The sequence below is a fragment of the Glycine max genome, chromosome 10 (genome assembly GCF_000004515.6).
Source record: "Glycine max cultivar Williams 82 chromosome 10, Glycine_max_v4.0, whole genome shotgun sequence".
Taxonomy (NCBI): Eukaryota; Viridiplantae; Streptophyta; class Magnoliopsida; order Fabales; family Fabaceae; genus Glycine; species Glycine max.
This window is the reverse complement of record NC_038246.2, coordinates 50,273,012-50,296,456: the sequence shown is the minus strand read 5'-3', so window position 1 is coordinate 50,296,456 and position 23,445 is coordinate 50,273,012. Positions and strand designations below refer to the sequence as shown.

Genomic DNA, 23,445 nt, shown 5'->3' with positions numbered 1-23,445 from the left:
AATAAAGGAAAAAAGTATGTGTGTGAGGAAAAAAAAGAAAATAAATTAGAATTAGAGTAAAAATATAAGATATTTAGTTGAAAAAAATAAAGGAAAAATATTTTTTTAGATTATTTAATTTTTTAAAAAATAATATTATTAATGTAAATAAATAGTTTCTAATATGATCAATATTATTTATTTATTTATAATACAAAAATAATAGAAGGAGGACTGCGATGGTTAATCGACTATGCAATACCATAATCGATTACGGAACATCAACATTTTCACACACACAAAAAAAATATTTTTGTGAGTTCCACCAAATTTTAATATTTCTTTGTATTTCTATTCTCCAAACAACTAGCATTTTCGTATTTAATTTCACTCTTTTTCTTGCTATACTTTTCGAAATTACCGGTACCAAATATACTGAATTTTACTCTCCCTTCTTTTTTTCTCTGTCACGACTCACGAGAACCAACACAAAGAGGAACATATGTGGTAAAAATAAATAGAAAATTAATGAACGTTTAGGTTATTAAAACTAAAAATAAAAGAACAATAAAAGTTAACTTATTCTATAACAGTTGTAAAATCATTATTAGTATTGTTGAGAATATAATAAAGATAGTTTGATTGATTGATTTTGATGGCACATCCCAGCTGTGCAGATTGACAATAGTTTAGAGTTGAAATTCCACATACGGAATTCATCACGTTGACGTAAAGATCCTTCCAACGATCCCAGCCGTTGAATGCTCACGGGGTAACTTGGAGGTGCTAGGGATGGGAAAGGGAAATTTCGTACCCAAGTGGGTTAGGTTTGGCTTTTGTTGTAAACTTGTAATTATTTGTTCCCCTTTGATTTTCTTGTTTGGGTCATGTTAATCACTTGCTAAATCCTAATCCTTTTGCATGGCATCTTATGTATGTGTTTGACTTGGCTTTTCAATTTTATTTTCCTTGACAAGAAAGGTATTCCCTAGGACCTTAACCGAAATGTCTGCTCATGAATTCATAAGACATTTAGGACAAACATTCCTCATAATTATCTATATATCTATTTTCTTATATATATTATTTTGAACTTTCGTAAGAAAACTAGCTAGTACTACTAGTCTGTAGTCATACACCTTGAAAAGCATGGCTTTGTGTCGCATGATTTTTCTTTAATTCCTTGACTGAATAAATAATATCACATATATCTTTTTTATGTTTAAATATAAATGAAAAAGAAAAATATAATTTAAAAAAAAAACTAGGCTACGACTCAGATATGTAATAAGTTTTAAATTTAATATTTGTTAATATGATTTTGATAAAATAATTAAAAATAATATTGTAAGATCTCTCGTTCAGTGTGTTTGGAGGAGAAAAAGGGATCACAAATAAAAATGTGTTTTCTTTTATGTAATTAAAGATAAAAAACGAGAGAAAAAAAGTGAACTTGTAAAATTTAAAAATTAAAAATTTGTTTTCTTCAATTCAAACTTTCTCCCCTCCCTCTCTCCACTTTTGTTATTTCCAATCAAATAGCCTTGTTGTTAAAAAGTAAAAAGGAAAGAAAAAAATCTAATAAAATATTTCATTTTATTTAGTTGAATAGGAAATAAACATAAATACTTCAAAATTAAAATGCATTTTTTTATTCAATTAAAATTTAAATGTTTTCTCTCTTCATTCTTCTTCCCAATCAAATGGAGCCTGTGTGACATGCTTTGATGTTAAAAAATAGAAATACATCCCATGTTAAAACAACATTATTTGAGACGAGAAAATAAAGGCAAAATTGAGTCTTTGTTGACGGGGAGAGTGCAAATAAATAATTCCCAAAAACATATATATGACAAATACATAACAAATTTATCTCCAGCTTAACTAAAAAGAATACTACAATAAAGATGTAGAAGTTTCTCATGCTGCATATTAAATTTGTTTGAAATTTAAAATTTGAAATAAGATGAATAAATAATGAAGCTGACTATTTCACAGTAAAAAAAATAAATGCATGATGATTTTTTTTTTTTATCAAATGGGTGCAAATTTTTTACTGTTTTTTTTATGTGGGAGTTGATTTTGAATTGAAAATGAGTTATGTGATACGAATTCTGAATTAGAAATTATAACATATATTACGAATTATTAATTTTTTAACTTAAATTGTAAAATTTTGTATGATTTCAGTTTAATTTTTTTTACAACTTTAAAGTTGTATACTTTTTTTTATTTTCTTTTATTTTGCTTTCAAATTTTTTAAAAAGTGTAAATAATTTTATTTATTTATTAAATAAATAATTTAAATTTTACTCATTATTAGTTTTATTTAATAAAATAAAACTAATAAAAATATTTATAATTTTTTTAAAAAATTGAAAACAAAATAAAAAATCATAAAATAAAATTTACTGGTAAAAAAAGTATGACTTCAAAGTCATAAAATGTAAAAAAAAAAAATTAAACTTATCACTTTAAAGTTATAAATAAAAAAGATTAAACTAAAATTATACAAAATTTTATACTCCAGTTAAAAAAATAAAAAAAAATTAATAAATTAAAAAAATATTACAACTTATTTCATTTTTTATAATAATTCAAGATGGCCCCTCGTATAAAAAAACATAAAAAAAAATTTACACCCATTTTGATAAAAAAAAAAAATTCAGGCTGAAAAAATAAAATATATGTAAGAAAGTATAATTGTGTGTAATTGTACAACTTCCCATGCACGTCCAGGTGGCACCACAGACAGCGTATATCTTGGCACACAGGTAACCTAAGTTTTAGATTAGGGGGGAACAGAGTGGGACCCACGGAAAGGGGTAAAAGCGTCTTAAAACATTGTAACAAGGGCAAATCTTAAGTTGTTTTCTACCATAACAATAATGATCTCGCATTCACACATTATTCATTCATACCATACTACAATAATAACAATAACTATATGAAGGAAAATCAGAAAATCATTTTCATGGGGTCTTACACAGTGATCATGACGACGTTGGCGTATCTAGCAGTGGTCATATTCTAATGAATAAGTCTTTGGAGAGAGAGAAGGGAAAAGTGGTGTGTGTGTGTGTGAGAGAGAGAGAGAAACAAAGGTCAAATTGAGGCAGTTGAGTAATTGCAACACCGTGGGATAGTACTAGCCATTATATTGGCAAAGCATAAATGTTGCATAGGTGTAATCATTTCGTGGAAGGAAGGTCAGTGCAAACAAGATCAGAAGCCTCCTCGTGATTTTTTTTTATCTGAGAAAAAGTGTTTTGGGTTTTCTGCTTTTTGGGGATTTCAGTTTTTGAGTTGAGTGTGTGTAGTTTCTGTTCCCTTGTTTTATTTATTTGGTTTCTCGTTGGCAACTCAAGGGAGGTACAGCAACCACCATATATCAGGTAGTATTATCAGAGTGTGTGTGACTCCTAAGGAATTTGCAGAGCCCCCTACTCATATTTCTCTCTTCTCTCTCCCTTTTGCTCCCTCTGGTTTCTGTTTGCGTGGGGAGCAAAAAGCTCCTGCTTTTCTCTCTGATATATACTATATGTAAGACACGAGCTAGAGGTGAAAAAAGGAACTATTCTAGTTGTTGAGGGGAGGACGTATGTATGTTCCCATTTGGTGTTGAGGAACAAACACAAGTGAAGGTCTTCTTGACTATACATACACCAAGTGTACGTTTGGATATATAGAGAAAAAATGGGTAGTTGTGGAAGAGAAGGAGCAGTGAGGCAATATGTAAGATCGAAGGTTCCTCGTTTAAGGTGGACTCCTGAGCTGCACCGTTGCTTTGTTCATGCTATTGATAGCCTTGGAGGTCATCATAGTAAGTAATGCTGTTGTTTTTGGATTTATATATTGATTCGTTTTCACTATGAAGGATTTCTGACCATTTCTTTTAAAAATTAAACTTTTCAGAGGCTACTCCGAAGCTTGTTCTTCAGTTGATGGATGTTAAAGGGCTCACAATTTCACACGTCAAGAGCCATCTTCAGGTTAGGAACATAGAATAAAATTTTGGTGGCGCATGGTTATGTTTGATATTGGGTGTTACTAATATTGGGTTTCTCTCTTTATCCAAACCAGATGTACAGAAGCATGAGGGGTGACTTGGGCAGACAAGGTACTGAACCTTCTTTTTAGTGATGATCATGGCTCCTCAATGCTTCCTTCTTCTGCTTATATATAGTAATCCTATTTGTCTGTCATATATCCATGTCTGTCATATATATATGGGAACTTAATTTAGACCATGCTTTGTGCATTGAATGCTGATTGTTGTTTCTTCTCTTGGCACATATTTGAACTTAAAAAACAAAGCCTATGAACTCTCACTTACGCACAAGTTTGGGAAATCTGCGACTGAGTTGCACATTTATTACTTATTAATCTTTTCTATGCCAAAATAGTGTAGCAAGAATAAGAAGCCAATGTCCTTTTAAATCTTCCTCTAATGGCATTTTGATGAAATCCACAACTTTTTTGTTTATTCTCCCTACTTTCCATACACAACTATAAGGTCGTTACTTACTTGAGTTCAAAATATAAAGCATTAATTAATTGTTTCGTAAAAAAATGGTCTCATTTTTCTTTTCACAATGTGTATTATTGTCAGGTAGGACACCCTCCCAACATAGGAACCAATCTTTTGAGGAGCATGATGATGGATGTGTTGATGAAGTGAATGATGTTGGTGTTGAGTACTCATGTTCGAAACCCCTGGGAAGAGAATCTGATTCCTTCTTCGGGCACAGTAATCTCCCTCCAAAAAGGTAAGCCTATATAGCTTTATTTCTTTCTTTCTCGCTTGAAATAATTTCAGACTTTTCAAACGTCAAAAAAAGTGGTGTGTGTGGGAGAGAAGCAAAAGGGATTGGTATTTGGCTTGCCTTGATCTCTTTTTCTTTTTTTTTTTTTTTTAATGAGGCTAACTTTAACTTTTTTGGTTCTTTTGAAAATCCTTTTCGTTTGGATTCTGTCCTCAGAGCAAGAATCGAGATGAGAAGTTCCATCTCAGAGAGGCTGCAGCAATGCAGCCAAAGATTATGTGATGTTGTAGTTCCAAATCCGTACTGTTTTTATGATTATCTGAAACAGAAGAAGCCCATGCCCATGGCTGATCAGCATTCCCCTCCTTTTCCAGATTTTCCCAACCTCACTTCATTCAAATCTCCTGATCAACAATCTGATTTCCTTCAGGTGCTAAAACAACCTTTCTTTCTCTCTTCTCTTTTCTACTACTTTATTTTATTAATGTGTGTATGTCTATGTGTATTTATCTTGCTACCACTAGCTTTTTATGTGGGGTAAAGTGTTATGGGTAGTTTTTTTTAAGGATAAAACTTAGATATGATTCACTTTTGCTTAATTAGAATTTGAGTTTTACTTCCATGATGCACTTAATTATTGTTTGTATTAAATGTTGATGCTTAATGTAATTTTTTTATAATGTAGATTGCCAACATAAAACTCTTCTTTTAATTAAATAAATAGTACAAGAATATATTCTAATACAAATGAATGTGTATAAGTTTTGGCCTTAATTTTATTTATATCTCTTGTGCCATGCCCAAGACCAAGATGACGAATCCATAGGTTCCAAACACTCCACTTTGTTAAGCAGAATCTTACGTTTCGCCTGTCAAATTATGCACAGCTTTTGGGATCACGTTGTGTTAAATGGGAAACCGTTGGTTAATTTCTCAGCTGCCTGTGCCTTTTCTCTCTCTCTCTCTAAAAGAAAATATACTATTAAATCACTAACTTGTTCTTAGGTTCAAACTAGAAACTCTTTTGGTAGAGCTCGTGTTATTATTTAATATCTTCCCTTTAAAATAATTTCTTATAACTACTTTTGGAAAGCTTTGTTGTACCGATGTTAAGAGATCTGTTTAGTGTTTACGCTTTGCAGCTGTATTTTAAAAATTTTTATTTCCTTTGTTCTCACTCACGAAGTTGGTTTTTTGAGAACCACGCTTCTGTGTATGCGAGCGAAATGAAGTGGCTAAAATAAGAAACGTGAAGTGTTGGAACATAGGTACGTTAGTTTATGTAAACATTTAATCGCCTTATGGAATGGTTAGATTTTTTTGGTCCCCTTGTACGACTAGAGAGCATTTTAGTGGGAATTGAGGGGGCTTGGTTGTGATTGTCCAAAATTTATCATGGGCTGCAATGTGGCCGAAAGAGTCATCATAGCTTCTAATTTGTATTGAGTTTTTTCACATTCAGTGGTCCTCCCAAATTATTGAAATTCTGACTTTTTATATGGAAATTTATCCTATTCCCTTTATTGCATCTATACGGATTTTTCTTTTTGAAGGTAGAGGTTCTTCTACTAGGACTTAACCTTAACTTCTTCCCACGCCATAAAACCCAAAACATACAATTGGTGTTTGGAAAATCGGGAGAAAAGAGAAGGATATCAATGTATTTGTTTTAGTTTCACTATAGAAAAAAATCAAGAAAAAGTTATTTTTTAGAAATAAAATTTCATTTTTTCTTTTCTTGAATTTTTGTTACTCCCTTATTTTTCTTGCTTTTAAAACGAAGGGGAAAAGGATAACCTCTAATGCGAGGATTCTCTATCACTGACATATGTGGATATGAAATATAGTATTTTATAAGATTTTTTTTTAATCATACAACATCTATTTGTTCAAATATTCACATCTGCGTAAGTGCTTTGTTGTAATAAATTAATAAAAACAAATGGTAAGTGCCAAGTAGGGTTTTATTAGGAACACTGTTTTTCAAAAAGAACTACTTGCTTTTCTTTCTTCATTTATTCCCTTTCTAGAATTATTTCAGTGCATGTATTAGGAGTTGTCACCAAATGTGGGATAACTCTTGCTATAATCGGGTTTCCCTTGCACAAAAGTGAGAATAATTAATCACTATTTGCTTATGTGTTTGTTCTGCTTGTAGGTTACTAAATTAAATGAAGGAAAAAGCACTTCACAGACTATTAATGTACTTGTGAACACTACTACTGAGACAGCTAATGTAGAAATTGAAGATGAATTGTCATTGTCGCTCACATTGCCAAATCCTTCACCTCAGAGAAGTTCAGGCAGTGAGATAAGTGAGGCAATCTCATCCTGCCATGGGTTTAGCAACAACTACAAGGACTGCTCTAGTTCATCCACTCACACTGTCAAAGAAAGAATTAATTTGGACCTATCTTTAGCCCTATGTGGCAATTGATTTGATGCTCTTTTGTAAAATCAATCTACTATAGGTATAATTCCACGGTAGCTCTTTTTCATTCTCTAACAGTTTTGGTTATTTTCTTGTTTCTACTACCGGGTACCTTTCCAATCACCATGTCAATTAATTCTAAGCTAAGCTATTTTGAGTATTGTCTACTTTTCTAAGAGATGAGATGAATTAATCCACAAATTGGTGTTGAGAGGCTAACATGCCGGCTAGTGAGAAAGGCATCTACCTATTTGAACGCAAACTACATTTATGGTTTGTGATTTGCTCACGAAGAATGTAGTTTTCTTTGAGCGATAAAATCAAGGAAAAAAAATATCATAATATGAAAAATTAAATTTCACTTATAAATGTCATTACTCATAACATATAAAACAAAATCAAATATGTCCAAACGTTGAAGTGTTTTTGTAGATGGACATTGAAGTTTAAAAAAATTCAACTAAACTAAAAAATCGAAATTCAAACTTTAATACTTTGAAAGTCATAAGTTGGTGAGATAATTAAAGTGAGTTTCTAAAGTATAAATGATTAATAGTTTTTAGCGTTCCTGATTTATAGTATGTTCATATCATAATTTTCAGACTATTAGTTAAATCTTGGTCTATACTTCACCAAAGCCGTGTATTTTTTTCCTCTGCTCATCATCAATGATGCAATTTAAGCAACTCATTAAAAAAAAAAAAACAGAACCAAATTGGATTGTTATTGATTTCGTACCTTTTATATATTATATTCCAAAATATCCAAAATAACTTGATTAAAGGAAGACATGGATTGATCTTATTTATTTTGTATCTTGGCTCTCTTAGCAAATATAAAGTTATAGCACGGTGACATGAAGATCTGAATGGCCATGAAATTGTTTAACTAGTTTTTGTGATGATTTCGTTTTTTTCCAAGTTAACATGATCTAAAACAATTTTTTATGCTCTAAAACAAATATTTACTTCGACTATATATCGTTGAAGCGTGTTTTCCCCCCCTTTATAAACAGAAAAATGGCAGGGAAATCTTCCTGTGCAACCACACAGCTAAAGGTATTTTTTGTACCTTTTTTCTTCTACTCTCATGTTCAAATAATTCAATGTATTGATTGCTAAACAGTTGATTTTTAACCCTCTATTAGAAATGGAGTGGGTGGTCCAACTTTGAGATTGGATAACTTCTATCTAATACTAATATTAAAAATAGATAAAGTTCATGTAGACTTTAAAAACTAGGTCAACAAAAGAGAGTTCGGCCTTGACCTAAAATAAACTTTAGGCCCCAAACAAGTCACCCATAAAATTTTACTCTTCTAAAAAAAAAAGTTATTGATTTATTTTTACTGAAAAAAGTTATTGAAATTATAAAGTAGGTAAGGTTAGCAAGACTTGACCTGACCTATAATAATTTCACTCCTAATGACAGAGTTTGAACAATCTTTTTGGAGGAGTTAAAAATCATGTAACTATTTTTTTTTCAACAAAAAAGGGGCTAATTCCTTTTAAAAAAGTTATGGTGACATATGATATAAGGAGCGTTTTAACTTTTTAAGAAAGTGACATGAAAATAGAATTTCTTTACTACTGTTGTTTTTGATAATTAACTGGTGTGGATCTGACATTTAGACGTCAGGTCAAGGTCTTCTGTGCATGGCGAAATGGGTAGAAAATAAAAATGTGAAAGGCTAAATTCAGCTAGCTAGCAACAATGTGTAGTTGGGAGTTGGGACCTAAATTCAATTGCCGGATTAATTTAAAACCGTGTCCCATTTGGAAAGTTTATGCAGAGTGCGAAGCGGACAAGGTGTGTGCATAATAGTACTAGTATATATTAATTCTAAATTTCTTAGAACATGCTTTTATTAATCTTTATATTTTTTAAATATAGAAAATATTAAATACTTTTTAGGCTCAAAACATGATTAAATACATTCTTAATATAATATCTTCTTTACAAAATATTAGAAAAAGTTATTAAAAAAATTCTAAAAAGATACTACTATAGATTACTTATAATTATATGATTCTGGGTATAATTTCAATTCCAAAATATGAGATGCGCATGCATACTGGATAGTGGAATCAAGTTGTAGAAAAAAACTCACTTTTGATTCTTAATCTCATGTTGTCCTAGTTAGTGCTCTCTAACTATATGCAATGTCCATGCTTTATCTTTTTATTCTTTTAATAGTTTAATGATCAAAATGTTTCATGAGAATTTCATCGTGTTCTCTGATGAATATCTCAAAGATTATATGATAAATTAACGATGAAATATTATCTGTTCATAAGCTTTGCATGATGTATGATTTTATGATTCCCAAATGTTTGATGCAACGGTTACCTGTATGGCAGACATTCCCCTTAGCTCGTTTCTTGTAATATTGTGTAATGGTGGCTTGTGAATTGCATCATTAATTTCGTTAGCTAAAGCTGTTGGCATTTTGACCAAAAGTAGGAAGCTACAACTACAAGAGGCCATTATGCTACGTACTTCTTTGCTTCTTTCTTTGGTTCCACGGTTTGTCAGCATGGTTTGGGAGAAAAGGGTGTCGATCGAACGAACTTCATAAATGAAAAGAAGAAGCTACTATTTGCTTTGGAAACTGACAAGTGACAAGTGATAAGTGTTGCTAGTTAGAGGTGAGCCGGATCTAACGTTTATAGAGTTACCATGTTTCATTCGACATCCCCTTCTATAGTTGTATTGCAGTATTGATAATATACTACGTACACTAGAGTTCGTACTTAGCTTTCTACTTTTCATTTAATGACGGTTTAATTGCGTAAATCTTTACATTTTTTGTTTAAAGTACGTAAAAGATATCAAATCAAGTATTAATTGATGTAAATGCCTGCTAGGTACAATGAACTTTTGTGGTTGACGCACCTTGTATTATAAAATATAATATTGAATAAACTTCTCAGATTCCTTTTAGTAATGATATACATCTTAATTATTTTTTATTCTAAATATCTCTCACACTTTATTTTTTTTATTCCTATCACATCATAAATATCATAATATCTATATTTTTTCTCTAAATGTTGAATAATACATTAGATGTTTATTAAATATTTTTTAATTTCTTTCTCAAGTTGAAATAGAACATTCTCTGAAAAATTCTCATACTTTTTTTTATATAAGAAAATACTCATACTTTGTCCTAAAAGAGATATTTGCATGTAAATATTGTAATAGTTAGCAAAACAAAACATGCAATTCACTATTTTTATAAAGGTGAGTCAAATTAAGATCATCAAAAGATTAATTACATGATTTAGCTGATGATCTTAGCTTCACCATTGACGATAAGTCAATACAATAATGAAGTAAGATTTTGTTTTATTATGTAAGAATAAATTCATAAGGTTAAACTTTTAAATTTGTTACATATGAATAAAGAGTTATGAAATTTGGTACGAACCAATTGTTACTAAAGTAAATAAGAACAATGGATTTAAACTAATCATTCATGGTGGATCCTTGTAAAATGTTTTTTTTTCCCGTTACAGCTCATCCTTCTATTACACTCTCAACCAATAATATTGGTTCACCCATTTTTTAGAAAAGTTGTTCGTATTAAGCATTTTCCATGAATAAATAGGAAAGGTAAGACATTTGAAATTGACTATTGTTTACTGTGAAATTTGAGTTAAATTGATAGTCAAATTTTAGTTAAGAATGATTATAATTTTTTATTTTAACGTTGTTTTTAATAAAATAATGAAGAAATTAATATCATTCTAATTTTTTATCAACAAAAGAAAATTTTAAGTGTTTTAGAGGAAAATTGATACAAAATCTGAAAGAAAAAACCTTGAAGAAAAGTTGGAGATTGGGACAATTCGCTTAGCATACAAGACAGACCCAACGCATTTTCTCGCTTAGTGGTCAGCTCACGCTTAGCGCGAAGAAGGTCCACGAAAAAATCAAAAGGCACGCTTAGCGCGAATCCTGCCTAAGCGCATGATCACCGCCATATTCGCTAAGCCCCAAAGGCTTGCATAACGCGCAGTCGCGTGAATTTTAAGTTACCTTAAACCTATACACCGAGACTTAGAGCTCTCTCTAAAAAATACATCAACATCTCTAATACGGGAAATCCTCTTTTTATGTCCATTATCCACTTCTCTTCCTTTATCCATCATTCTTATTCTATCTACAACAGTTCCTAAAGTGTAAAGTCTCTCATGACAATGAGACTAAAACCCCATTATTGGAAGCTCAACGACCAATTAATGTAATCTTTTATTGTGCATCTAAACAACTCATTGCTAAGGATAGAGTGCAATGTTAATTTTTATTGTTTCTTTCCTACACTTTATTGTTATTATATGACCTGATCATTCATTCATTTGTTTAGGGATTATACATTGGAAATTGTAATTTGTAAGGGACCGGAAAAGAGCATTTAAACAACTCATTGGTAGGAATAAAGTGATCTTGTTTTGCCTGTGCATACATCTTCAAAACTTCATGCAATTTGCTATTTTATCTCTGCAAAGGGATTTGGAAGAGAAAATAGATAAGTTAGATTCTTCATCATGAGGGATTAGGGTTGTAACTTAGTAGATGTGGATGAAAATTAGAATAACATTAAATAGACAAACACCTTAACATTGCATCAAGGATAGATAGACATGCTAACATTTTAAATTCTGAATTTATCTTTAAGCATCATTATCTTTATCTTCTACATTTCTTATCTTTTACTTAAATCTCTTATTTCTTTAAATTTTTATCTTATCTCCTAATCTTCTATTTTAAATTTCTTATCCTTCTTATCTCTTACTATCTTTAAATTTTGCATTTAAATTTCTTATATCTTGTTTGTAAATTAAGTTTGCATCAATCCAAATACAAACAAAGTTTACGTGAATTCAACATTCGGACTTTTGAATACTTTACTGCTTGACAACTTGATACACTTACCAATGAGTTAACAAGTATCAAAATAAATTATATGTTAACAAACTGTTAATTGAATGGATGTGTGAAAATTCAATTTTACATATAGTAATATGAGAAAAATAAATAAATAAATAAATAAAATGAAATGTTAGAATACATTGATAACACTTCCTTAGTTTTTACTCTCGACCGTGAAAACTTAAATTCAATTGATAAATATACAAGGATTGGTACAGTGTAACTCTTTTCATAATTCAGTTTAAATTTAGGGAAACAAAAAAGAAATGAGGTTACCTACATAGTCATTGTGTATCCGAATATAAAATTACTCACTTGGCATAATTGTTGAGTATAAACTATAAAATTCGAACTAATCCACATTATCTCTTTTTTCATCAAATATATCTCAAATTAATGCAGTACTATCCAAACAAAAAAAATACAAGGGCCTCCAATAAAGCTTCAGAAACCAGCGAATATAGGAAGATATAAGGCGCAAAAAGTTCAACATGTACGACACACATTCAACTTGATTTGGCAGATGACATTTAATATTAAGATATAGCCTCAAATATAAATGGGTGGAGGGGAGCAAAAGTGGGTGGCAACAGCTTTTACTTGTTAGAAAGAAAGGGTCAGAAAAGTGGGTTATTTCTTATTTCTAGCTGCTTCTTTCAATTTCCATTTGCAGGATCATACGAAATCCAATAGATATTTTCAGGATAAGCAACCTGACAAAGCAACATTGTCCATGCAAGCCAAAGTAAGACATTAGCACCAGTCTTCATGTTGCTACAGACCCTTCCTTAGTATTAGAATTCAAGGCTTTGATGATAGTCGAGGCTTTGTACTAACAGGGTTCTTTGGGAGGACAGAGACAGCAACTATTATGGACCCAATGGGTACTCAGAAAGGGGTAGCAACTCAACAAGCACAGAGAGCTGCAACACCAATGCCAATCAATGCTCAGAGTATGCAGCAAAAATATTATAACAACATCTTTACCTCTGGAGATCTGAGATCCACTACTGAATCTTCCACAACATGATTGACTGCAGATGACACGACTCCAAAGCATTTATTACGGACCAGCAGACTAAATGCATTAGAATCATTTGAATATTCTTTTGCAAACGTGGTCTCTTCGATTCCTCTCCGGTTGAACCCAACAGCAAACTACAAGGGCAATTATAATTGTCTTCATCTAAGATTGCCAACTGACAAGCATCAATTTAAACATGTGACATTTACCAAAATATAATTTAACTCTGAAAATCTCTAATGTAAACATCTAATTCATAAAGAAATTCTAGTCTGAAACTTATTTGGAACTATATTTGTTTAAGAAATCAATTTATTTACAAATCAGAGTGTCATATTTAATCATTTGTAAATCCAGCCACTTTTGATATTATTTATGTATGATTTAGTATCAAACATGTAGTTTTCAATTACAAAGTTGAGGAAGTTCCAAAAATGCATAAGTCCTGGTTGACAATGAAAACAAAATCTCAGCTCTGACTTCAATTGCCATCGACACATGTTGAAACCAGTAAGGATGTGAAGAAGCTACAGGCAGATAAATATTTGGCCACCATTCTAAGATCAGATTTATTAATATTGAAATTTTAATTAAAAGCCAGATTCTTTTTTCTTTAGCAATGAGAATGATGAGGGGAGGGGGTCATGCATCTCAGGTGATGAAAATAGCAAACAATATTAGCTTATAAAAAGCATGGTTGATTTGCAACTAAAAGTATTGTATTGGACCTTTAGAGGTCGTTAAAGTTTGTCCTGTTTATCAGCCAAGAACTTCTTAACAAGCCTTGATACTACTTCTTGTAGTTCTTTTTCGTTCAAATTGCAGGTAGCTTGGATAGGGAAAATGCGATTGGCACCAACTGCAGAAGAAAACATGTACACTGTTAGATATAGATTAAAAAAAAATGAAAGATACTGAAATCAGAGAGAAGGGCTTTTCTAGTATACATCAACAAACCTACATATGTCCATACTTTCAATCAATAAAAATCAACCATTCTAAAAGCTTAAGCTGTGCTGTGAGGTACTCAATAATGGTTGTTAAAACTTAAAAGTTAAATGAACAGAAACAAACAACTTTTTATCTGATTTAACAGACTAACAGCTAAGAAAAACAAAAAAGAAGGCATTTAGAATAATTTATAAATAAAGAATTGTAGTATTCTTAATATAGGAATTTCTATATTTTTATAAATTATTATTTTTATATAAAAAACATGCCCCCTCAGAATTTGGGTTCTAGCTCTGCCACGGTGCCACCACGAGCAGAGACAAAAAATAATGAACAAGAGATGAAAAATCAGTGAAGAAACCAGATAGGATTATGGATCTAATTGGGCCCAATAAGACTCTAGGTTTACTTCTGTCAGCCTACACCTACCTTCGAGGGAACTAACATGTATACAGAAAAATAAAAGGGAAAATTAGTGAGAGAAGAGAGAAAATAAATCTCAGATCTGTCTACCTCCTAAGAGGGACAGTGATCATGTTAGTATTGGCAGTAGGTACAGGTCCACAGGACCTGTGAGTGCAAGCCAGTGAAGCAACACAAGTATGCCTACCATCTCAAATATGAAATAGAAAAGCAAGTGTGGGACATGGACTTTATGACAGAATTACCAAGTTCCCAAAACCTTGAGTTAATGATGGCTGTCCTGAATTGTTTGTCCAAATATGCGCACATTGCATTCCATTGAAACATAATTTTATCACCAAGACTACTAGTGTAGAGATTTTTGTTATAGTGGTGATACATGATAGAAATCCTCCTTTCTTAAGTGATTTCTGGGAGGGGCTGATGAGCTGTTTTGAATACAAGGCAGAGAAGAGTGTTAAAATAGGTGTTTCCTATCATCTCGAAATTTCCCTTTGGTATAATAGTCCTTTCCAGTTCACAGGCCGCGTAAGGGAAGTGCTTTACAGCTGGTTGTTGCCACCTATTGCCAAATACACCCAGTTTTCCATGTCCCCCAGCTGATGAAGGCTATAGGTTGCTCAACCAGTGGAAGCTGCCCTCAATTCCTTCCTCCAAGAATGGAAACCAATGATCACTTCCCAATAGATCCTGGAACAATCATTACCACCCAAGAGACCAGAAACATGGGAAGCTTATTAGTATAAGATTCATCTTGTGGAAGTCTAAGTCTACTGAGGAGGAAACTTGGGAAAGGGAAAGCAACATCCACTTCCTTCTGCATAGAGGACAAGCCAGTATTTTAGGTAAATGGCAATGAAAGGATTACGGATCAATCGGGCAAAAAAAGGCTACTAGGTTACTTTTGCAGGCCTAAACCCACCTTAGAGGAAAATTATCATGTGCATGGCAAATAATGAAGAGACTAGAGGTTGTGAAATGCTTGAGTGCTTAACCCACTCAGCAGATCTATATTTATATAGACTTAGGGAGTAAATACAATTTGAAATTTACAAGAATATTAATGAAGTTCTAGTACCTATGTACTTGCATGTGAATTCCTAGATACATGAATATGTGACTAACTAGGTACATTAATAACTATTCTTTGTTGAAACAACTATCCATACAATGAAGTGGGTGATACATGGCCGATTCCTGTTGTTGCAACTCTAGAACCATCGGCTAAAGTAATGAAATGAGGAATTTTAGGAGGAGAGAGGAATCAAAATAAAGAACTATTACTAGCAATGTGATCAGAAGCACCTGAATCAATTATCCATGGACTTTGATTATTACCAACTTGGGAAATGCAGGCAGTGGAGTTGTGACCACTTATAACAGATGATGTTTGAGATTCCTTGGTAGCTTTTAGTTGGAGATACTCTTGATAGTCAGCCTCCAAAAACTTTATCTCAGATGTTTCAGACTTTGAAATATTCACCGATTTTCCGGGGAATCCGTGAATAGAATAACAAGTGTCTTGTGTGTGGCCCACTCTCTTACAATAAGAACATTAAGGACGACCTCCTCTTCCAGCTCGTCCTCCTTGGTTTCCACGACCACCTTGTCCCCCTCGATTAGATACCATGACAGAAGTTTCAATATTGTCAACTGAATTTCCTCCTATTTTTGGTGAGGGGACTCGAAGGAGCCGAGTAATTAAATTCTCTAGAGAAGGAACTTCTTGGCTAGTTAAGACTTGGTCACGAATATGATCAAAATCTGGATGCATCCCACGTAGTACCAACACCATATATAGATTATTAAGTTTCGTCTTTATGTCTTCAAGTTTATTGGCTTCCAATGATAATTTTAATTCCTCCACTGCAGATTGGGCTTTCAAAACATAGGCAACCATGTCATGATTAGTTTGTTTAAGAGTGGCTAATTTTTTAGCAACATCATACAATTGTTGAATGTCATTAGCAAAAACACTTTGTGCCTTTTTCCAGAAAGAATAACAAGTTTTGAAGGCTCTGAAATTTGTCAATATAGCTGGCTCAACAGACTGCCACAAGAGAGCACAAAGCTGATAATCAAGTTTCTTCCACTGCTCGCGTTTGTCTTCTGAAATCTTTTATGAGAATTGCTCTAGATGTTCATGATAACCTTGGCCAAGAAACCAAAGTTCAACAGAGGCTGACCATGCTAAATAATTTTTTCCATTCAATTTTTCTGAAGTGATTGTTGGTGTTCCAGAGATAGAGAAGACATAACCATCAGTTTTTTGAGAGTCTGAAGCCATTTCAACACTTGTCAAAGAGTTGTCTAATCAGTGGAAGGGACTTTTGGATATTGAGGTTGTTGTTTGGACAAAGGGACAAAGACGGGACTTTAGGTTCTGCTGACCAGATGCAAAAACCTTTAAAAAACAAACAAGGTGACTTTAGATACCATATTGAAGAGACTAGAGGTTATGAAATGCTTGAGTGCTTAACCCACTCAGCTGATCTATATTTATATAGACTTAGGGAGTAAATACAATTTGCAATTTACAAGAATATTAATGAAGTTCTAGTACCTATGTACATGCATGTGAATTCCTAGATACAAGAATATGTGACTAACTAGGTACATTAATAACTATTCTTTGTTGGAACAACTACCCATACAATGTTGTAATTCCAACAGCAAACAAGAGGGTAACTTATCTAGAAGATAGAGAAAAGAGATTCAGATCTATCTAGATAAAATTTTATAAGGAAAAGGCCAGTTTTCTTTCTAATAAGAATCTTGGGAGAACCACAACATAAAAGCTAGCCATTGTAGTTAGAGAGCTCTTGTCTGTATAAACCCCACACCATGTTCCCATACTTCCAATATGGAACTCAAGTCCCATCATACCTTGCAATTGAATTTAACATCACACCATGCACCGCAGCCTTGGCCCATCATAATTGGATTCTAACATCACCCACGTGGATCAGCTGTACACTATCCCTTTGATTAGTCCTGAGTGAACATTGCAAGTCTCATATTTCCAATGTGGGATTCAAGTCCTGAACCTTGCAATTGGATCCTAACACTTTCAGTTTTGGTTTATAACTTGGGGGCAAAGGAATTTTCCTAGGCTGAGGAACATCTGCTCTTGCATATTCTATCTTCTTTATCCTAAAATCAGATGATACAATCTCCCTTTTGTTAGATAGGGATTGAATCCTGACAGAACAACAATATACGATGACAACACAAATACTGAGGTTGAATAGGATTCAGTTTGGGCAGGTTGTGGTTGAGGTTGAATAGGGTTCTATTGTTGGGAACCTCAATTCACCCTAATATAATAATATATAACTTGAGTACTTGACCATCCATTAGGCAATTAAGAGTATTAGACAAACAAAACAATTTCAACTAACAATGTTAGTGCTAGCTAATTTACTTACACTGGCAAAGTTACAGTTCCAGACTCCAAAGCTTGAATGATATTGGACACAATATTAACAGTGTTGGGAGGTGTGTTACTGGGAAAGTTAAGGAGAAGCAACCCATTCCTTGTGAGCTTAACCAAAGAAAGACAAGCTACTCCATCTTTCTCTCCCTCTGCTTTAACACCTGCCATCAGAATCATAGACATTGTATAATCTGCAAAAAAAAAGTGAATACCATCTTCTGCAGAGTTAGCAGAAGCAGACTCAGTATCCTTGTGGTCGAAACATTCGTCAGCAGTATCTTGTGTGCATAACTTCCTTTTCTTAGAACTAGTGCCTTCTTCTTTAGGGTTGTTTGAAGAGTCATAAGCAACAAACTGTAAGAAACAATTATATATCGACATAACTAATGAAACTAATTTCTTGCAGATTGAAACAGACATAGAGGAATAATAATAGTGTATTGACCTTATGAAGGATAGAGATTGCTTCTTTTGTAGCGCTATGGAAAGAGGAATTGAAAAAATGAAAAGGAAGGTTGGAAGGAGAAGAATGAGAATGAAGAGAAGTAAGTGAGTTTACTGAACTGATAGTACAAGTGATGAGAAAATCGGAATGGGAGTTACGGAGAAGAGAAGAGAAGAGAAGAGAAGAGGGAGAGTTGTAGTCATAGCGAGGCAGCTTGATAACACCCGAGTGTTGCTCCCACGGATTCATCCCTACTGCGTATGCGTCTGCGTCCTCCATTTTCTCTCTCTTGAGCCTCTTCTCTTCCCAAACCCTTTTTTTCACACCATTCGATTCCCGTAACCAAGCAATGCATTCTGATCAGATGGAATAAAATGTAGCCATTCAGAATTATTTTAAACTATTTTAGTGATTTTATAAGACATTTTTGTAAACTTTTTAAAAATACTTATGAAAAAGTAATCTTATTTCATAAAAATGCTTGTTTTTAGAGAGAAGGGTCCTACTTCGTTTTCACTCGAACATTGGCATGTGTGCAGAATTATGGGATCTTAAACATGGAATAAAGCTAGCCAGGTCATTTTTGAAATGGATTCGTCGGCCGTGGCCCAAATGATCCAATCAGGAAACATCAATTCTCAGTCATGGTCAGGGAGATATCTTCTATGCGACCATTCCTTTGCGCACCTATAAATTACTGGTACACCGAGCACAAGATGGATAATTTTAATATTATCCTTCCGTAAAATTGATATGGATTGTAAATCTGTAAGCATAATACGGATTGTCGCTTACGGATTAATAATCCATAAGTCTAATATTGGAATTGCCTATTTTGTGCTGGGTGTACCAACAATTTGTAAGCATAATACGGATTGTCCCTTACGGATTAATAATCCATAAGTTTAATATTGAAATTGCCTATCTTGTGCTGGGTGTACCAACAATTTGTTAGGTGCACAAAGCAATCCCCCTTCTATGTTGAGGGATACTCAATGGAGAGCCACCATCACTCATGTTCACATGGAAGCAAATGGTTGTCCTGATTTTCTTGCAAATTTGGGTCATGAATCTGATTCTTTTATGCCTATTGTCAACTATGTACCCCAATGTTAACTATGCTGGTTTCAGCTGATGCTAGGGGTTGTTCCTTTCCTCGATTGATGACAACTTAATAATATTTTCCCTTTTATAAAAAAAATAATATAAAAAAATTAAAATTCCATAGAAGTTATATTTAAGATAATTTCTAATTAGTTAACAACTAATATTTTAACAAGTGCATTACATTTATGTAAAAATAGAAAAACAAATACATTAAATTAGATAAATGTTTACTTTTAAATAATTCTTTAAAATATATATTAAAATTTAATTTAGACATAAAGATAATTTAGTTTTTTGAAATGAATGAAAAAATGGGTAAATGAAAATGTAATGTGTGAAATACATCTTTAGATAAAGATGACAAAATTTTGTCAATGTCTATTTGAGAAAATAAATGGGGAGAATAAGTACTTCCCATTCTAATTTATAAACATAAGAGTAGATTTAAAAATCTGTATCAAAATTAATCTCTTGATATTAATAAGAAAAACGAGAGTAACCGAATAATCATCTTTTCAAGGCTGTTTTTACTTAAGGTACAACTGAAGGAGGATCTAGAAAAATAGCAGATTGGTTAAGCCGAGAAACCTATTCATTCCTCATGCTCAGATTGTAATTTAGAAAGAATAGGGCGTCAAAAATTATTAACATGACATCCAAGTTTCAATGAATAAATAGTCACAGAACAATTCTTAACCCCCAACTATGTAGAGTAATTGAACGGAATTTCAGTGTGAGATATAGACAAATCCTTTGCCTGTGCTATAAGTTTAAAGACTTTTGGGTCAGTCAGATGTTAGACATATTAAAACCACCCATATGCCTTCAACAAATAGTTTAGACTTCTGAGAAATCCTTTCTAATCCGAATACTCTGGTACAGCCACAATCTTTTACAGTTTCCACGAGCCGTTTCTTACAATCAGTAATCAATTATTCATACATCACCAAGTTCAAATGCAAAATCTTTAAAATCGCTCCACTCAAGAATGTGTTAGCATCATCAAATCACTGGGATGAAGCTTCCTCCTTCTTTTCCGACAGAAGCCTTGAAAAGAAATTGCAAGAAACACAAACTTTATCAGAAAACTGACATTCACAGCTCCATTGAGTTAAAATAAATGTCTTACAATGCATAAAAGACAAGTTCCAATTAAGACATGGTGGAAAGGAGCAGCCCCTGTGGGGGGCTCAATTTAGCTAAACAATTACATAGAGAAAGAAATCTAAGTAACACACTCTTTTTAAGATAATCTCTATCGTTATATAAATTTTATGTGAATGCACTAAAATTTTGGGCTCTCTATTTAATAAAGACCCACATGAATAATAGTGTGTGTGTGTGTGTGTGTGTCAAAGAGAGTATTATTAACAATGATTCAATGATAGTGATAAATCATAATAAATCAAGTGTATGTCAGAGCATGGCCAGTTTTATACTGTGATTATACAAAGTATTGCCAATTAAATAGCTAGGCCTTGTTTCCTAGTGGGGCTTGTAACTTGAAGAAACCTTTTCAAATGTCAGATCCGAAGGGAGCCCCAGGTGATAGTCAATTATAAATAAAGGTGGAAGCATGTAAAACAAACAATTCATAGACAAAAGAGCAATTCATTATAAAAGTATCATATCATAATCATACAAGTTAAAATAGCCTTTATAACATATGAAACATTAACACCACGGAGAGTAACATCAAATAGAACTGGTTAAAATCATAGCAGTTAAGTTTACTTGCATGCAAGCTGCTTACCCCTGTGCCTTTGCCCATCGGGAAAAATGATAGAGTTGAACAGTCTCATTTGAGGCATGGCAAGCAAAAAGTAGATAGTTGCGTGGCTGAACCATCCATGCAAATCTCATGAACAATGCTGAATAGACACACATTGCTGCAGCATTAACAACAAACAAGAGACATAATAAGCAACAGACCATATGCCAAGAAAAAATTCAACATTTTGTAGGAACAGAGATGATAAACCTCCTGTCATGTTGCCAGAGATCATTTCTGGAGGTTTGTTCAGGTCAGCCAATCCCTTTTAATAAAAAATTTCACATCAGTTTAGAAGTCAAAGGTTAAGACCAATGTGCATTATGAAGAACTAGTTAAGTAAATAAATGCCGGAGTTTTTCAACAATATAAACAGATGATCATATGAGTGAAACTCACAGCTGCTACAAATCCCCAGTTGGCAATAGGTCCCCAAAAGTGAGTTGTTTTGGGACCAACTGGACTGTTCCAGAATGCTCTGAAGGACGCCATATAATACTGGAGCTACTTCTGATATGCCATAACAAAAGTGTAAGATGACTTCAACAGAGCAGAAATACATTTCTGATGTATGTAAAAATGCAGATATTTGTTTAATTTTAAAACCCAAATAGTGACAATGTAAGACCATAAAGCAAAATGGTTCACACTTCACAGAAAAAGACTCATGCGTCATGACCATGTATCCTTCTACTCATTGAATAACATCCCATTGCATCTAATAGCTATTTCATAATCAAGATTGGGTAAGAAAAAATAAAGCTCAGCAATCATCCACTCAATCTGGGAGACGTTGGTGTTAAAGTCTAACATAGTTCTATAAATCCTTTGAATCTTTCTATAGATGGTTATCAAAATACTCAAGCCTGTTTGGATAAACTTATGTATAAGCACTTATTGGAGAAGTAAATAAGAAGATAAAACGAAACAAAGTACTAATGGAGAAGTTGATCCGAACAGGGCCTTAATCTAGTAGTACCAAAAAACCAAATTTATCTGGTACTCTATCTCTCCATCATTTGATTAACTTTAGATATTGGTAAACCCTTCCTAGAGGCAGCCCTTATCAGAAAAAGTTTACTAAACGATGACCACTGAGAGGACAGGCAAAAAATCCATCTAAATGATTATTCTCTTTAAAGGGTAAAGCACGCATATGACTATGAAGTATGAAGGAAGATCTCATCAAACATGCATCCACCATCCCTGATCAGACAATTTCTTCGCTTCTCCTTTCATTTATTTAATTTTCATGAATGAAAGGAAAAAAAATAATGATTTTTACTGTGCAATGCCCATTTCCTAAACATTCCCGAAACACAGCATCACAACACTGTCGCAATCCTCCCTTCCATTAAAAAAAAAAAAAAAAAAAAAAAAATAGCAGTAGTAATCGGTGGCTAGATTCCAGCAATTACCGGTCAAGAAAATTGATGCAAACAGACAATGATTTAATATAATTAAAAAGGGATTTAATTAGGTCAAATGATTACAAGTAGTTTGCAGATTACGGGTGAGAAATCATGCGAAAGAATTAACGAGTAAAGAGATTTGGGAAGCGCAAAGATACCTCGAAATTGAAGATAGAGAGAGAGAGAAAGAGAAACACTGCCGTGGAAGAGAATGGCAGCGCCGGAGAGGAAGTCAAATCTGAAAGGTGGCAGTGTGACCTTTAATGCTTTTGTCGTCTTCAAACGGCATCGCCTTTTGCGTTTCATCTCTTCCACACGTAAGTAAACTAGTAGAGTAAGCACGCGTCTACTTCAACAATAGTACACGTTAAATTACTGTTCATCTTATTTTTAACCGTATAAATCCAAGAGAGATATTATAGATTTATAATAATTCTAAGTGCCGCTCAACTAATTGACTTAGATAATTATTACTAGTATTTGCGTTTTAGAAATAAATTCATGGTGAAAAAATCAATTGTTTTTATGATAAAGGTCTTGTAACAAATAATTATTTACATTAAGGTTATGTTTGTAAGTCATTTCACATGGTTTAATTTTTTTATTAATTAAAAAATTCGTTAAATAAGTTTTTTTAAGTGATTTTTGTGTTTTTTTAGTAATTTCTAATGTATTTTGAAAATTTATTTAAAGTAGGGTTTTTTAAAATATTAATTTTTAGCTTCTAACATTTTATATTTTATTTTTTTATTCTTAAAATAT

At 32.8% G+C, this 23,445-nt stretch overlaps 2 protein-coding genes and 1 pseudogene across 2 annotated transcripts; 1 reads left to right on the top strand and 2 right to left on the bottom strand.

The window, feature by feature from the left end:
* The first annotated feature begins 2,931 nt into the window (after nucleotides 1–2,931).
* LOC100787188 (myb family transcription factor MOF1) lies at nucleotides 2,932–7,395 on the top strand. The gene is made up of 6 exons (XM_041006003.1): nucleotides 2,932–3,802; nucleotides 3,895–3,971; nucleotides 4,063–4,099; nucleotides 4,592–4,748; nucleotides 4,962–5,175; nucleotides 6,904–7,395. The coding sequence occupies exons 1-6, from the start codon at nucleotides 3,676–3,678 to the stop codon at nucleotides 7,180–7,182; spliced, it is 891 nt and encodes a 296-aa protein (XP_040861937.1). The 5' UTR covers nucleotides 2,932–3,675; the 3' UTR covers nucleotides 7,183–7,395.
* Nucleotides 7,396–12,455: 5,060 nt separating this feature from the next.
* Nucleotides 12,456–18,898, bottom strand: LOC102661352 (uncharacterized; annotated as a pseudogene).
* A 1,296-nt stretch (nucleotides 18,899–20,194) lies between these two features.
* LOC100500468 (uncharacterized) lies at nucleotides 20,195–22,987 on the bottom strand. The gene is made up of 5 exons (NM_001251638.2): nucleotides 22,842–22,987; nucleotides 21,671–21,781; nucleotides 21,482–21,536; nucleotides 21,254–21,389; nucleotides 20,195–20,547 (listed from the first exon to the last, which is right to left on the bottom strand). Exons 2-5 carry the CDS (start codon nucleotides 21,761–21,763, stop codon nucleotides 20,508–20,510), a joined length of 324 nt encoding a protein of 107 aa, NP_001238567.2. The 5' UTR covers nucleotides 21,764–21,781; nucleotides 22,842–22,987; the 3' UTR covers nucleotides 20,195–20,507.
* Nucleotides 22,988–23,445: the final 458 nt, after the last annotated feature.

Coding starts and splice junctions, on each gene's coding strand:
- LOC100787188 (XM_041006003.1), top strand. CDS start 3,676: ATGGGTAGTTGTGGAAGAGAAGGAGCAGTGAGGCAATATGTAAGATCG. Junction 3,803..3,894: donor TAGCCTTGGAGGTCATCATA/GTAAGTAATGCT, acceptor TAAACTTTTCAG/AGGCTACTCCGAAGCTTGTT. Junction 4,749..4,961: donor AGTAATCTCCCTCCAAAAAG/GTAAGCCTATAT, acceptor TTCTGTCCTCAG/AGCAAGAATCGAGATGAGAA.
- LOC100500468 (NM_001251638.2), bottom strand. CDS start 21,763: ATGGCGTCCTTCAGAGCATTCTGGAACAGTCCAGTTGGTCCCAAAACA. Junction 21,390..21,481: donor CTCTGGCAACATGACAGGAG/GTTTATCATCTC, acceptor TTAATGCTGCAG/CAATGTGTGTCTATTCAGCA. Junction 20,548..21,253: donor CGATGGGCAAAGGCACAGGG/GTAAGCAGCTTG, acceptor TTTCTTTTCAAG/GCTTCTGTCGGAAAAGAAGG.